The sequence below is a fragment of the Atta cephalotes genome, assembly GCF_000143395.1.
Source record: "Atta cephalotes unplaced genomic scaffold scaffold00065, whole genome shotgun sequence".
Classification (NCBI taxonomy): Eukaryota; Metazoa; Arthropoda; class Insecta; order Hymenoptera; family Formicidae; genus Atta; species Atta cephalotes.
In genome coordinates this window covers 364,008-382,235 of record NW_012130129.1, presented here as the reverse complement: position 1 = coordinate 382,235, position 18,228 = coordinate 364,008, and the positions used below count along the sequence as shown (strand labels likewise).

Genomic DNA, 18,228 nt, shown 5'->3' with positions numbered 1-18,228 from the left:
GCATTTATCATAGCAAGCGAATCGGCAAACTGGGTATGTTGACCTTGCCTACTGGCCTTATTAAGATCTCGCGATTCGACGGGTGGGTAGTCTGTGTTACATCACAGAGCCGTCGTTTCTCCTCCGCCACCTGGACATCCGCGGCCTTCGCAAGGATACCTCATACATGTTGTTTAAGCTGGTGTTTCGAATGCATTATACTACAATCACGTGCCAAAGCGTCTTCGGTGAAGGTCGGTTGAACGAGCGCACGTTTCATCGGTTTAGATTGTCGCATACGTAAGAGGGCTTCTAATTGGATTATTTCGTAAGTAGAGAGAAAAAAAAAGCGAAGTGAAAATCCGATGCTACGCTAGGGCGAAACACGTATAAAACGAGACTCTTCGCACGATCTGAAAGTGGCCAGAAATCAACGATGACTTCTATGCAAAAAGGAGAAATCTGCGTGTGGATTTGAATTTTGGGTGATATTCTAAAGATCAGAGCTGTCGTAGATTCGCACGGTCTCGCTTGCTTGCTCGCTCGCTTGCTCACAGGAATTGTATAACGCGTTAGAAATCGAATGGCGACGCTAGCGGGTCCGTAATTAGAAGTTGCAGCGTTCAGCGAAACGGGAGCCGGCGTGGCTCGCCCGGCGCACGTGAAAGTGTTTTTTACGGCTGAGGAAACGGATCGTGCCGGAGATAAAGGCCATTTACATGCAATTACATTGCATGGTACGGTCTCCGCACCAAAGGAATATTATTCCTTCTCTGGCCTCTCCTGTCCTGTCTTCGTCCGCGCTTCTGTCGTGCCTTACAGTCGCCGCCGACCGAGGAACGCGAGAATGGCCGATTCTGTCTTGTGGAACCATGCCAAATCGCGAATGCTTTCGGATCTCACGAAAGCCTCTCTAGCTTGAAATACGCCGTTGCGCTGGTCAGGGATCAAGAGTAATCGGGAAATTCCTTTCCAATTGACTACAAATCGATTTCTCTTACGAAATCTTATGATTCGTGAAATTGGTAAATTGATGTTTGTCGATCTATAAAAGATAGAAAGAGAAATTGTGAAAAAGCTTTAATTAGCAGCAATAATAATTATCCAAAAAAGTGACTTTGAAAGAATCACTCAATGCTGATTCCAAAGAAAGCTGTCAAGTAGATTTATGTGTTTTGATACTTTGTACAAGATATTCGGTATCATTGTCCGATAAGTAATTATCGGATACGCTGAGGTATATTTGTTTTGAAACCGATTATGATAATAGCTAGAATGCTGGCTGAAACCGTATATTAGAACTCGAACAATATCCGAGATTAGTCGCCTCAGAATTTATGGATCTAGTTTTATTAAAATTCAAATATAGATTTCAATCGCTGCGTAATGGAAGAAATTTATTTTTCGTCATTTAAAATGTTTTAATCGTTCTGTATTTCATATTGTTTTAATATTTATAATATTTCGTTATTAGAATATTCAGAAATTGTGCATTATGAATAATGAATACTAACATTCCTATTTTGTTAATTTTTTTTTTTCAAAAAATTGGATGACAAATTAATATCAATATAAAAGATAGAAAAAATTACGAAAAAGCTTTAATTAGTGATGATAATTACCCAAAAGGTGGCGAGCGAACGACTCTCTGAATCGCTCAAGGTAAAACCGAGAGCAAATGTATGAGGTTGACAGAGGCTCGGTGGTGCCTGACGAAGATTTAATGCTCTTAATGGTAACCTCATCGGAGTACCTTCGACCCATAGCCAGCCCATCCTGATGGAAACCGTTCTTCTTTCGCTGAGATCTTCCACATATAGCTCGCCTGAAATCCAAATTGCAAAAACGCAAGGATCAATTCGCTATTCAGTAACAATTGAATCAATTAATTCGTAGTGATTAAATCTCGATGCCGTTTAGAAATTCTTCGACGATGAACTTTTAGTTTCGCGTTCAATAGCGTACGCCATAAATGGCAGTGGCGCTATTAATATTCGAGCCGTAGTTTCAATATTAAGTCAAAGGAGAATCGATGATTCATACATTTATATCGCGAATGCTCATAATGAGTAACGGAAGAAATTTCGCATTACGAACAATCGATTATAATTGCAATATGATTTTTCAGAAATATCTACACAAAGAGAGCGGTTTTAATGAAGTGACTAAAAATTTAGTCAGATATAGATCTGAAAATAATTTTGTTGAACTATTCAAATAATTATGTAAAACGCTCAAGCTAGTTGCTAGAATATTAAAACATCTCAGTATTGCTTAACATGTTTGAATTTCCTAAATAAGTATTTTGATGGTCCAACAAAATTATTTTCTGATCAGTATCTATCGAAATTTTTAGATATGCCAATAAGATCATTCTTTCTGTGTAAAAATTTAATCTAGAATCTAGGACAAGCGTGATGAACAATATTGGAAAGTTTTGAAATTCTCAAAACTTTTTACAATACTGTTCATGATGCTTAAATGTTCTACATTCTAACAACCAGATTGAGCATGTTATACATAATTATTTTAATAAGCCAACAAAATTATTTTCAGTTTTTATAGCTAATTAAATCTTTATATTAGGTGTGGGAAAAAGTTCGTGGCGTTTTTTAATGCCTAACGGGAAAAACGCCACGAACTTTTTCCCACATCTAATATTTCAACAAAATCATTCTTTTTTTATAGAATAAGCGCAGAAGAAATAAAAGCCGCTATATTTTATTGACGATAATTGTGTTTATCAATTTTACAAATATTTTCTTTAAATAATAATTATTAAAATATCGAAAGACTAAAATACAATCGACCGAATGCTTGGAATTCTTCTGATTAATAGTAATAAATAGCAATCAAAATCACGCGAGGCAAAATCGCATGTTCGCGCGAAATCGATTCTTACAATTTCTCAGCTCGCGATTTCACATTGTCCCGAATTAGCCGATAGCTTTCGACGTAATCGAGGCCCCGCGTCATTTCGTGCCAAACCGACAGATATTTCATTATCCGGTTCGGCGACTGCTCCGTAAAAGGAGTACGTCACGAACATTCGTTACGGTCATGATTTACGACATAAATTCATTTTCCACTTTAGTGTAAAAAAAAGGAAGAAAGAATTTGCGGGGGAAGATGATGATAAGGGCAACGAATCGAGAGATTGACGTCATCCGATCGAAAGACGTGGGCGATGAGCGTGGTATTATTGGTACCCTATGGTTATTTCTCGTTCATCTTGATTCCGACTAAACGATTATTGACCGAAAGCAGCGTTAAACACGCCTACGTTTCTCAACGTAGCACTCAAGCGACTATTTTCGCTAGAGTCTGGAATGGAAATAGATCCTGCTGCGACGTCTTCCTGCGGTGCGGTGGCTGAATACTTGTCACCCTCATCTAATCTCACAACGTCTGCGAACCCGCCGCCAGCTGTTGTAATAACAGCAATTTGCAACCTTCATTCGCAAATGAAAACATTTTCCTGCTCTCGTCGGCAATATTAAATTACGGAAAAATTACTCTTTCAACAATCCATTTATTCTGTATAAAAGTGTAATTTCTGAAATTAATGTTTTAATTAACTATTGTTGAATTTCTTGATGGATTTGATGGCGTCGAATAATCATACTAAGCCAAATATTTTCCAAAAGTTATCAACAATGTTTGAAAGACATTTATAAAGAAATTGAAAAAAAATACGCATTATCGGAAAAATACGATCGATAAGATGCCTGAAATTCTTCTGATTAATAGTATAAATAATGCTGTAAGATTCTTTACCTGCATTTTTTCTTCGCGTGAATAAATGTCGTTGAACGTGACGACGAATAAAGTAACGACACACCCTTTGACTAAAAATATTTCTTTTCGTCAGGAAAATGACTCGCCCAAAACAATCTCGTCGATTAACCTTTTGTTCCCTATCGAATATTAGGTAACTCCACTTATTTCGCTTTCTTGCGTTGTCGCCATTATTACGGCAGACAACAATGGAGAGTCTAATTAGTCTCAAACAACTTAAGGAAAATTAGTCTCAACAATTACCATAGGTACAAAAGGGTCGAATTCATTTGTCGTAATAGTGTGCGTTCAGCTTAAAATTTGTACAATATTTGCACATAGGTTATCATGACCTCGGTCATGATAATCTATAAGCTAGCAAAATTTCATAATGTTCTGCGTTCTGCATTGGACAGTTAGAAAACAACGTATATGAATCCCATATCTTTCGAATGCTGAATAAAATCTCGCGGGAAAGCGCTGTTTTCTTGGAACAAAATTTGCATCAAGATTATAATTATTCCATCAGTAAAATGATTTGATGATGTACGATAATATCGCAATTGCTAGAATCTGTACAGTGATGTACTTATCTAACTGGCAGGGTTATTTTCTCATTTTCTGATTACATCAATAAACGAGGAATAGGCCGAAACGATTTTCAAATTAATTTTGTAACATTTCGTATCAATTATACGATATTATATATATAGTGTAGACCATATTATAACTGCATTGCAATGTTCCAGCAATATTGTATAAATATCTCCTATTATTTCTCTACTATAAATTGCGAGAATTGTCTTCATAATTTTCATAAAAGGAATTTAGTATCATAAGCATAAAATCTTATAATAATACTGCAAATGTTGCAGCAATTTTACTGTAAATTTGTACTACATAGGCAGATATTAAATCGCTTCTACAAAAATTATGAAAACAATTCGTGCGATTTATAATAAATAATCAGTAAGAGATATTCATGCTACTGTTACAGATCATATGTTATTTTCCATTATAATTTTTTTTTTATGAATTTTTAGTTCCAATCGACTTTCATTTAGTCCGAGATTATCACTAAAAACTATAAAGATGAATGGAATCAAATTATGTCTGATTTCGCGGATTGTATGAATGTTACAAATGATGTGATATTTTCTTTAACCATATAATGATTTTCACGCCAGTCATAGTGAGTCACCATAAATTCATGGTCATTCTATTTGTCTATGCCGACAAAGCTCTCTATGCGTGAGATTTTTCCACGAACGCGTTACAAAGTACTGACTCATCAGCAACTCCTCTGCAAAGTAGACGCTTCAATTTTTTTTTAAAAGCAGCCAAGCGTATCGATTGCGCCAACAATTATTATCATTTGAAAATGTTAATTACTCTAATTGCGGAAGAGGTCATAAAGTTTCTACTAAAACTCGTACGATGCTCTATAATCGAAACGAGGTTTCGAAAGACACATCGTTAATTCATCTCGAAAATTTTATAATATGCGAATGTTTGAAGAACACAATCAACAAACAACAGATGTTTCATCAGTTTACAGTGTCGGAACATCTGTTTAGGTTTCCTCTCCATAAACCTTTAGTTTTCTGGTCGAAAAAGTACATTCTTGGAAAGCTGTTGAGCCGAACACCCTTGAGAGTCGAAGACTCTCCGAAAGAAGATAGTCCGATGTCCGCTCTCACGGTCCATTAAGCTCCAGAAAGTGAGCGTGTTGCCTTCATACGTGTGAATGAGCCATAAATAAAGCGGTCGTTTCTAAACCCGCATCTTTGCTCTGAAAGCTTCTCGGACAAACGTATCGAGCTATTACTTAGGACATGCCACGAAAGTCTTTGCATTAAATTTAAAGCCATCGCGCCGGTTTAATTTCTTCGCTAACGAGAAATATACCGCTTCAACGATTTCTCCTACATTCATTTATTATCAATGTACTGTAAAATAGGAACAAGAGTTACGGTTTCTAACAAGTGACATAAGGAAATATATATATGGAAGTACACTTTATTGTACTTTATGGGAATATCTATGGCAAAACGCAACAAGTAGACGAAACTAATTTGGACCGCATTTCTCATGCGTGCATGAGCTCTTATCTTGGTGTTATGAGCAGAAAAAAAGGAAAGTCGAGCGACACTCTGCCGTGCAATTGTTGAAGAACAATGACGCGTCGTACTGTATTGCAACTCTCTCTTTCCGTAGAAAAGCAACGTGCCTGGGTAAACACTGAAGAAATATGCGACTACCTGTATGCATAACTTTCGCAGATATATTAACCCTAGCATTACTACAATCAAGCGTTTTGTTCCTGAAAAATATTGCACACGAGAAAATACTATAGAATATTCGCACAGATAGAATGATTTTACAGAAATACTTAAAAATTTAGATAAACATTGAAAGATGTGAAAATAATTTTATTACACCACATCAAAATAATTACATTTAAGAATTTCGAAAGTGTTGACATTCTAGCAACTAGTTTGAATGTCGTATATAGGAATAGAACGGGGCTTTTTCATCCATTTCTCACAATAATGTTTATGTTTCTGAACATGTTGATTATTTGTGCTGTGTTCTCAAGGAACAATTATGATTATATAATGTAACTATGTACGTTACTGAAAAGAGATATTGTTTGCCATCATGAATTTTTGTATTATTTTAAAATTGAAACTGATGGAATAGCCTGCTCTAACTTTATTATTGAGCTAACAAAATTATTTCAGATCTAATACCTAGCTAAATTTTTAGATATCTAAGCAAAACTGTTTTTTTCCACTAAACACAAACTAATTATAATATTATATCAATATTATAATTTTCCATTCAATAATATAGATGTAATATAATGCATGTTGTACATAACAGTTACATTGTTGAGTAAGAAATTATAACATTGATGTAATGTTACTGTTTGTGTTCGATGAGATATGTATTTACGGATTTTCGTATACAATATAGATAAAGATTAAATACTTCTTTTGATTTTTATTAACATTTTTAATTTTTTCTAAATTTTAGCAGCTTTCCAAAATTATAAACAATTTACCATCATTTATCGAGTAAGTTACCATCAGATTGAGTCTTTCATCTCTAGGTTCAGAAGAATAAAATTTATTTATTGTTTTATATACAATAATTTAAAAAATCTAATTATTTAAATAAACTATAACTATAAAAATAAAATTTTAATAAAAAATAATAAATAAATGTATGTATAATAAAAATATTAATAAAAAAATCTGCAATTATTATGAAACATTGTTACGGAATTTGATTATATTTTGATTATACGATAAAATAATAGCCTTTTGGCTAGATGTTCATTTATTAAATATGCGCGTATGTTTTCCACATTTTTTTTTTATACGTGAGTACAATAGTATCGCCAGTCACTACTATGCCGAAAAGTTTCGGTTTAATCGTCCTATGAATACATATAAGGATGGAGAACGCTCATGCACAGTCGAGCAGTAGCAACTTTAATGCACGTCGCTGCACGTTCCATTCCGCCCCTTGCGGTTGGCCCACGTCGCGTAAAACTCAGGAAGCCGTTTGTTCCTTTAGATTCTAAGATAGGATAAGGAATGTCGTTCCATCTACCGGGTGAACTTTTCGAATCATTAAATCCGTTGAATCAACCGATTAATCACCGGTTACGCTAATTTCTCAACAAAGAGTATAGAAGGGATGTATAAGTATATACTGATAAAAACTACGACTAGCAAAAAACTGTAAAGCCGGATATTTCAGGAGGCAGGAGAATCCTATAGTGATCCTAGGTTCACTGGTGGAAAGGCTCCGAGGGAAAATGCAAGGACCTAAGCTTTCTTCCGCACTTCCTTTTTGTCAGCCACTTTTTTCCGTTGCGCTCGGTCAATACGGGAGATCCTGTTCAACAGTTATTCATTTTTCACCTCATTCCTTCACGCTCCTCTGCCTCCTGTCAGTCCTGGCATGTCATCACGACCAAACAGGACCCCGCCTTTTTTTTTTCTTCGCGGCCGGTTGCGTCCTCGGAAGCACCATGAATTATTTATTCGCGAGATTCATTGGGAGGAACACCTTCGAATTCCGGTGAATGTCCTCGATTTTCCACGCAGCCTGACCGCCCTTCACCCTTTTACCCTTTCCTTGCGTGCGTTGCAAGGACGAAGATTAGAATTTCATGGCTGCTAGTGATGAACGGAGAACAAACCCTGGAGGAAGTCGGCAGTGCGCTTTCTCCGTAAATCCCGCATAATGAGATTTGCAAACGCATAAAGGAAGAAATATTGCGAAATCAGATTATGCGTCTGATGAGAGCAATCGTATTTTCCACTAGGTTAAATAAGACACGATATTTCTAGTGGGATTAAAATTTCACGTTTTAATATATGCACGTTATTAATCTAAAATTTTATAATAAAATCTTCGCAAACTGTTACAGTAAAACTATATTGTACAAAAAAAGATAAATTAATCTCTCTTATAGTTGTGATGAATTTTTCTATCCTACATTATTTACTAATTTTATATCATACATAATTTACAACGTAACGAAATTTAAAACTCACTAGTTTAACTTCGTTAATAAATCGGGATTAAAACGCTCGCGATGGTAATCGTGTCAAGCATCCCTAGACTATTTTCCAAGGTGGAAAGAAGTGCATTCGCGATGTAGCGCTAGGTGAAACACGACGTGAAAGTGACAATCCCGCAATGCGCAACCAGCGTCGACCGAGACAGAGCGAGCGGTGGACCAGGGCGGCTTGTCGCGCGGCTTCCGATCTCGTGAGGGACCAGGAAAGCCGATGGTGATGCGGCATGCAAAGCATGGGCCCACTGCGGCGTAGCCAGGAACTATGGCGGAAAAACGGCCACCGTTACCATACCGCTCCATGCTACTGGAATTCGTATACGGCCTCGTGTAACTGTTGCGATGGTGCCGAGCATCGCCAGCAGAGTGTGGTATGTCAGTCAGTGCGCGGCCAGTGGCGTAGAACACTCGCTCGCCTTGCCAAATGCACCTGCCTGCGAGTGCTTTCCAGTCGGATGCCCGCCACATGGCGACTCAGCAGAGTTTATCCTGTTTCGATTGATTCATGGCGCCTTCATGTAAATACTGTGTTTCCAGAATTCGCAATTGCATGCGAATTCTGGAACGCTCTTTTCTTTACATAAGAGAGAATATACAGAAAGATTTTTTTTGCTGAAATATGTAAAAATTTAATTAAATAGAGATCTAAAAATAATTTTTTGAATTATTAGTATATATTATGTAGAACACTCAAACTGGATCGCCTATAATAAAGTGTCAATTTTTTTCGCAGAATTGATCTTTGCTTGAGTTTTTCTACATAATTATTTTGATGGACCAACAGAATCATTTTCAGATCCGTATTAAGTATTTAGATATTTCAGCATCATTCTTTTCGTGTACGAAGTACTTTCTAAAAATTTAATTAGATATATTGTACTTAAAAATAATTTTGTTGGATTATTAAAATAATTATGTATTCAAGCATGATGAGTAATATTGTAATAATTTTAACGTCTAACATACAAAATGTTCAATAAAATTCCTTTCAGATCTGTATCTAATTAAACTTTTAGATACTTTAGCAAATTCTTTTCATGTACAAATATTCAATTATAACAGAATGAGACCTAATTGTTATATTCAGAGAATAAATCTGCTTATTAAAAATATATTATTTAATTTAATAATAAATTCGGAGCAAGTAAATTTTGCTACGTTGTAAGTGTATTCATAAAAATAATACGTAAACCGCTTTTTTATGAATACATACAGGGTGGGTCATTTAAAATTTGAAATTTAATTTGGAATTTCTATAAAAAAAAACGCACGAATATTTTTCAAAGTTTATGGCTTTATTGGAAAGGTACATTGCCATTAAATATGAAATACAATTTCATTCAAATGACTTCCACGGCTGGCTGCACAATACCCCATTCTATCAACCCAATTTTTCAGTACATTTTTCACTGTATGGGCGCGTATTTCATCGATGACAACTTTGATTTCATGTTTTAATTCTTGAATCGTTTCTGGCTGGTTAGCGTAACACTCATCCTTGACGGTTCCCCATAAAAAATAGTCCAGCGGAATCAAATCGCAGCTGCGAGGCGGCCAATTGACATCAGCATTTCGGCTGATTATGCGATTTTCGAAGACAGTGCGCAAAAGATCGATTGTAGCGTTGGCTGTGTGGCAAGGTGCGCCGTCCTGTTGAAACCAAATGTCGTCTATGTCCTCCTCTTCAAATTTGGGAAGCAAGAATTCGTTTAGCATGGCGCGGTAGCGCTCGTCATTGATACTGACGGCAGCTCCTTGCTCATTTTCGAAGAAAAATGGCCCAATGATGCCGCCGGACCAAAAACCACATCAAACTCATTCACTCGTTGTGGATGCATCGGCTTCTCCATGACGACATGCGGATTCTCTGACCCCCAAATTCTGCTTGTTCATATAGCCACCGAGATGAAAATGAGCTTCATCAGAAAAGATGATCTTTCGGTAAAAATGCTCATCTTCAACCAAGCATTGTTCAACCCATTAGGCGAACCGAAAACGCATCGGATGGTCATGCAGCTTCAATTCTTGCACTAATTGAACTTTATACAGCTTCATACCGAAGTCTTTATTCAAAATTCTTCTCAAAGAAGTGCGTGAAATGTATCAAGTTTTGAGAACGATAGCGAGTTGATGTTGATGTTGTTCAAGCACACTCTGAGCAACAGCAGGTTGATCTTACTGAACGAGCACGTGAATGAGTTGCTTTATCTAATAAGGATCCAGTTTGCCGAATTCGCTTCACAAATTGATCCACAAACTGCGTTGAAGGCATTTCTTTTCTACCAAATTTTCCACGTAAATTTCTTACAGTTTAGGTTGAAAACTCACCACTTTGGAAGTAAGTTTTCAATATTTCCTAATTTTGTTCAAACGTATAGCGACCCATTTCGCATTTGACATTTCGTAAATGTCAAACAAAAAACTAAATTTCTGATACGTCATAAATGTTATTACGCCTTTCAAACTCAAAATAACCGGTAGTTGAAATTCCTAGATGACCCACTCTGTATAATATATGATTTAATAAATATTTAGCAAATAAATATGTTTGTATCTTTTTTCTCTCCTACCAGGAGGATTAAATTAAAAATTTTGTGACAAAATGTCATAAAGCACGAGACAGTATGTATGAATGCCGCGAATATGCAGAAGTGGCTCACATTGTCTTGTCTAGCGAAACAAACGGTTCGTTAGCAATAATTACAAGGCGAACCCGTTAGCGACGCGTAGGAAGGAGTGTTTATTTTTTTCAGGAGCGTATTCGCGTAAATCGTGTATGTCCGCATCACGTTGAAATTCCGAATGGTCGTCGTTGCTGTTTCGCGATGTGCGTAATTTTGTCTCGCCAATCGCAGTCCTTCGCAATTTTATTTTACAGTCGTATTTAATTACTCGCAGTCGTGATCGCTGAACTCCTAACCGTGTTATTCCGCTTGTTGTTTCAGCAAACTACATTGACTGTATATATATATAAAGCAGCCTCAATTAATTGCATTTTCTTGGAAAAGGTGATTATAAAAGCCATAGAAAAATTAACAAAATATTAAAATTGATATAGAAATAAATATTATTTTTTAATAAAACTTTTTAAATTTATTTTTTAATTTATTTTTCGTTAAATATAGAACGTTAAGATAATTTATAGGCGTTTTATTGATTTATGATTGTATTTTCTCAAAACCTCTTCTTCTTTAAGAATTCAATTTCCTCCTTATGTTCTATTCCAATATGCTTGTTCCAGAAAAATTTTTTATCAAAGTGCATCGACGATAAGCACTGCGACAAGCGACAAGTTTTGGCCGTGAAAATAAATAATTCAAAGGGAGGGTGGGGAGGTTAGCACGGCGCGAACTGGCCAAGAGCACACGGAACACGCATCCCCTTCCTCGAGGCCATCGATCTTCTCATGTAAATCAAGCATTCGTCTTCGTGCGAGTCATTTATTATTATCTCACTCTTTACATTGCTCTCTTCGCCCTCCTCCTCTCTCTACTCTTCCTGCCTTTTTTTCACTCCAGTCTTTGCATCCCCCTCGCGATGTGTCGGACAATGCGGCACCGCGCCCATAAGCTTTTTGTGTGCATTTTGAACGCGCGCACAGGCATGACTTTGCGGCCTTTCTTCGTGAGACACCTTGCACGAAGATCCATTCCCTCGGTAGCATCCCGTTTTAGCCGCCGCGGTCCTTTACCACCCGTCGCGTAGTCCGGTCGAGATTTTAAATCCTCTACAATACAAATAAACAGATGAAAGTTTCGCGTAATCTTTCTCTCGTTCACATATTTTAATTTCGCAATTCGGTAATTCACACCTTGAAGGAGACTACAGCACGGGAGCTTGCAGCGACATCCCTTACAGAAATCTAATATAAATATCTAATATTTACAATAATAGTAAAAAAATTACATTAAAAGACAATAATTAATTTATTTATTTTAACTATTAAAACTGTTGTTTAGTTCTATTGTTTAAACAATAAGATTAATTAATTAATTTTTTAGAAAATAAATAATTAATTAAAATTATTGTAGTTTTTCAATAATAAATTTTTGATTGGTATTAAATTAGTCAATATTAAATTTAAAGATTATGTTTACAATATTACTGCAACATTGCTGGAACATTGTAATGTTGTTTTAACATTGTTGGAACAATCTGTGCTGTATGGGAACATGATGAGCCTTTCGACATGACAAGCCTCTTTCACGTACAGCTTTAGACGCATTTCTCGGCGATATACATGTATGTTGGAAATTTCTCAAACAGGATACAAAACTTTACCATGTTGGTTGTTGGACGACAAAGGCTATTGTCAATCTCCAAGCATTGCCGCACAATGGCAGCTGAGAGAAATAGTCGTTCGATGTCAATGACTGGTAACGAAAGAAGTTACATCAAACAACGTCGTTATGTGCGCATCAACATGAAAATACATTGACATGAAAAATCATTAGGAGCGTCTCGTTCTGCCGACAAAACATTGTATCATATCATATCTTGCTTTCAATTTATAACTTCATCATCTTTATTTTAGTCTTGTGTTATCTTTAGTGTTTCTCCCATTAATCTACATGGTCAGAGATTTCTCTTGCTCGCCACGCGCGACATCGTCGTTTCCTCTTCTTTTTTTTATCGCTTCTAGTTCATGTGTTATATTGATAAGGCAAAAACATCGAGGAAGAAAGCGGAGTGAGAGTTGGCGAGCGAGAGGGGTGTGAGATGAAGAAATGAAGGGATAGCAGGGGAGCAAGTAGGAGAGCAACGGACATGTGAAAACAGAAGAAGCATTCATTTGTGACACGTGTTTTCTTGGTGGCTTCTTCACTCTCGTCTCTCTCGGATGGGCGTTTCTCAAGACGGCGTGAAGCTGCTTAATTAAACGCGAAATTTCTCCGCAAACGAACCGGGAAGTCGCCATATAATAAAATTTCCATCGTAGAAAAGCCGGGCGAAGATGCGCTTTCGGCCGGCGAAAGCTACTTTCAGAATTTCGCGTACCCAAATATTTTTTTGATAAATACCGCTTAAAAAAGAATTTCATAGACAATAAAAAATATTTTGTATTTGTGTTAAAACTGGTACACTCAAGTATTTATTAAAATTTTGTGTTGAATTCTTAACGTCTAAACGTTAATTTAACACGACATAATTGTTATATAAATACTTTATATTAGATTGATATTCAACATTTCTTGTCAAAATAACACAATTTTTAAATAAATGAACGAATAACATAAAAATAATATTATATTTTATAACATATGTAAATTCTAAAATAAATAAATAAAATTTGTGTTACTTTTTATTGTTAATTAAAAAAAACAGTTTGTTTAGAAATCAGTATTATATTTTTTGTGTTAATTTTTTACATGATATTTGTGTTATTTTCTAACATGTTAATCATGTGTGAAATTAACATAGAAAAGTGAGTTTGAGACATGTGAAATATGTTAAATTTAATACAAATTTTCTAACTGTATGAAAGAATAGCAAGCTGTAAAAAATATAAACAAAAAATTAATAAAATTATGATAAGTGAATCAATAAATAACCTTAATTTTGTTTTCAAAAATTAAAATGATGTATATTAAAATTATTTATCAATTTATCCACGCAATTAATAATACATAATATCAGCTATAAGAGATTCTGTAATGAACAACTGTTATAAAATTGCAATTAATTAAATACTATTTTCGAGATTCTATACCATAATAAATACTTTTGACAAATGGCTTGATGATGAATCGCGGCAATCCTCGAATTACTTCCTCGCTGGGTACAGTCGAACGTGTCGAGGATTTGAAACATGATGACGCGACGAAACATGAACAGGGAGAGGATATGATTGAAAGAGGAACAACAGGGAAAGGACATCCTGTGTTAGCGAATCCATTGTGCAAATTGTAGGTAGAAGGAAAAAACGCGTGTATTTTTTCACAAGCCTTAGCAGTTTGTTAACCTTCAAGTAGATAAGCGAGTGCTTGGAACAAATTAATTTCCAAATAAATTTTATTTTATAGTTATATTTTTTATAATATTTGTAAAAATAAATTTACATTATTTGTATTCTTATAAGACAGAGCAATGTAAAAATAATGAACTTTAACGCTACTGGATAATTCTTTTTATTTTTATTTTTCAAAACAAGAGTTTTAAGATAATTCTGTAGTAGTGTAGAATACTGTATAATCATCTACCTTACTTAAAGAATCCGATCCAAAATGATTTGACAGTAAGATTAAATTAGTGATTTGGCAAAAAATGGTTATAGGATTTTGAGGATTGGCAAGAAAACCGAAAAAAGGTACCAAGGTCTTCAACGATCTTCCGATATCTGATATCATTTATCCTGATGATTGACGATCATGATCACAAAGAAACTTTCAAAATTCCCTAAATGGTACGACAAAAGATAATGTATTGGGACAAATAATTCTGTTTATCCTAAGAATTATCATGACCCACTATCACAAATTCTGGAATGAGCATATTTGCGAAATGTTCGACCTGAGAATCGTTCGATTACAGTTAAGTTTAACTTTGCATTCATTTTTTATGATTATTATCAAAAACAAAATTTAAATAAAAAATTAAAGTTATTTTATTTTCAATTTGCACTTTTTTTAATATTATAAATTGAGATGCTTATTTTTTTAATGCAAATTATTGTATTATTGTAAATAAAGAAATATAATTTCTGTCTGCTATAATATCTATTTTTTAAAAAAGAGAAATTAATATTAATAAATTGATATTCAAAATTAATAGAAATTTTAATAATCAACAAGGCCTTTCGTTTTTTCTTTCACAAGTATTATTTGATAAAAATTACTGTTATATATTCCTGCAGACTTTCTGCTTAGCACAGAAAGGAGACTTTTCGAATCTTACACTTCAGCAATTCACTTGAAGTGACTACTTATCAAATTCGAACCGGTAAGGCTTTTCTTTCGCCGACCGATCGATCGTGCGACCAAGTCGATTTGCCTTTTTCTTCGCGAGCACAAAACGAGTGCATTATGCTTGGCGAAACAATGTCATAAGGCTCCTGTGGCGCTCTCACGTGCGGCAGGACAGCTGGCTAAGAGTTTGAGAGGCCTTCTGCGACAAGTGCTATGATCGGCAGTCGATTGTTCTCGAGGCGATCAATACAGCCGCATATTGGAGACGCTGAGTTCGGTTCAATGATTCGAAAATGTCACTAACTGCAGTAACTTTGCCGCGATTGCATTGTGGAAATTAATATACGGTTTCTCGAAGCCAATATTTTTTAATAATAATTTTAATAGAAAAGCGTATTATAAGTATTATAAATATTATAAGTACTATAAATAGGACTCGTCCTCGAAGGAAACTTTGAACTATTAAATATATTAAATATATCATAGAGAATGTCATATATGCGGGTTAAATTTAATATCCCTTTTGGAGAATTTATTGAGTAATCTTTTGACAATCTCACGTAAATGCTCTTCGCGCTTGAAAAGCTGGATATTATGCTATACGCAATTAGTCTTTTCCAACCTTTATTCTATTTTTAGCGCAAAAAGCTTATTCATGTGATAATTACGGCTTGATTTGCAATGACAAATTAGTTCGATACGAATTTGTTCAAACGCGTTACGTGCAAATTTGAGCGGGGTCGCTTATGCAACACAGTTAGTCCGGGACACAGTTACTCCGTTAATTAAGGAAGTAGCACTTTATTGTTCCTTTGCTCGCATCATTTATACGTGCCGAAGTATATGTAAATGAAAACACGCGGAGGCTGTTTGTTTTCATTCTCCTGATTCAATATTGCCTTGATTTTATTTACGAGTAAAAATGTTTGACCATTGAAAAAAACTTTGTGAGGTGTGATAAAAGAAGGAATTCTGTTCAATATGTTATATGTTAAATACATACTTTAACGTTAATAAATAATTACAAATCTGGATAGATTTTCTGTATCACTGTTTAAAAATCCATAATTTATTTAAAATATATAATTGAATGATTTAAAATATATGACTCGATATATAATATATATTTTTAAGATTTTTCAACAGCCTTCGTTATTTCTACGAAAAGAATATACCAAATCTATATCTAATAATAAATTGTTAGATACTTTCCTGAAGTATTAAAAAATTTATCTAGATATAGATCTAAAAATAATGTTGAATCAAAAATTATGTAGAATGCTGAAACTGGTTACTAGAATGCTCTTTACGGCATTGCTCATCATGCTTGGATTTTCTACATAATTATTTTGATGGTCTAGCAAAATTATTTTCAGATCTATATTTATCTTTTCTAGATACAACGAAATTGTCCCTTCTGTGTTATATTGTAACTCTTTGAAGGAATCAACATTAAGAATCTTATTTTAATCTTATTTCCCTTTCATCTGTAATTGAAAGAATTATAGCTTGGAACGTCATACAGATTATCCTATTACACAATAATCAAGGAATCATTTCGAGATTACAATGGGAGTTGCAGGGATGCATTCTCGATGAGAATGCGTCCCACACAATCGTCCTTAATGATTGATGTAAATACTCTCCTGTATGTCTTTTAGCATAATTATGCTGATATTTTGTCGATAATTTGTCAGGTATATCATCGCTGGGAAGAGAACAGAGCGTGGCGATGCATACATTACGCCAATGAAGAAGCCCCGTTTGCTGAGCCTTTCGACGGTCATTTTCCGACCGGTAAATTTCCATACAAACTGCTTGAGGTCATTTCTGCTCAGCGCTCGCGCACTCTTGCGAGGGATACAAAATAAATTAACTTTCACAACTCGTAGCCCTTTCATAAATTAGGTGTGTCGCCTGCGATTACGGTTCTTTCAATGTTCCGTCATAAAAAGGGAGCGTTTGTATCTTTCTGCCTAACTCTAAGCATCAGAGATGCCAGAGAATATCGTCTCAATATTACAGAGAGTTTTACGATACATCCTGATCTAACATACTTCCTTTACGTGCGTCTGCAAGGGAACGGCACTCGCTTTCCCATAGCTAAGAAAGATCGGAAGGTGTTTGTCCGGATAAATCAATTTTCCGCGATATGAAAAGCTGGTAACTGGCAACTGGTCGCGGTTGCGCCGCCTCATCTCGAACCGAGACCCTCTTTCGAGCCTACCCTCGGGGCATCTCATCCGAGGACTCTGGAGCCCTCGAAAAAAGACGGATCCTCCTCGTAGTGTCGAGGTGTCGCGCGTGAGAAAGGGGTGCGAAAGCTCGTCTTGTCTCTGTAGCTGCCGCTGCACGCTATGGTGCCTCCGAGGCCCTTTTGTCAGTGATTATGGTTTTCTGTCGCCTGTAAGGCTCCTTCTCTGCAAGTATAGGAAGGAAGGAAAGAAGGCGCGCACACACGGGAGGCATGGCGAAATGCGACGCAGACGCAAGCCTATAGAAACCTGATTCCGTTTTTCCATCCCCTCCTTCACTCCAGATTCTTCGTACGCAAGAGAATCCGCTCTCTCCCTCTCTTGGTACTCGTTCATTCTCTCATCCTCCGATTCCGATGTCGCAGTTTTTCTGTCTCTCCTTTCTCGGCCGCGTGACAACGACCCGGAGCTAAGTAAACATCATCGTTGGACTCTAATGGAAATCGAATCGAGCCCACGACACAACACAACGCAAGTTTCCGCAGTGCGCGCGAATGTGCGCTAAACGGCGCCATCGTGGAAGACCGGTTCCACGTTTAGTCTGTGAACCCTTTCCTTTTCTTTTAGAAATTACTCGACCAAAATGTTTTCCACTTCTCTCTTTCTCTCTCTCTCTCTCTCTCTCTCTCTCTCTCTCTCTATCTCTCTCGTCTACTCTACCGTACGTACGTACGTACGTACGTACGTACGTACGTACGTACGTACGTACGTACGT

At 35.9% G+C, this 18,228-nt stretch overlaps 1 protein-coding gene across 1 annotated transcript in view; it reads right to left on the bottom strand.

Moving 5' to 3' along the window:
- Window positions 1–18,228, bottom strand: part of LOC105623825 — a 35,674-nt gene that overhangs the window by 3,297 nt on the left and 14,149 nt on the right. The window contains exon 2 of the mRNA XM_012205200.1: window positions 1,602–1,804. Within this exon, the coding sequence (XP_012060590.1) occupies window positions 1,602–1,804 (203 nt within the window). The remainder of the gene's footprint in view (window positions 1–1,601; window positions 1,805–18,228) is intronic.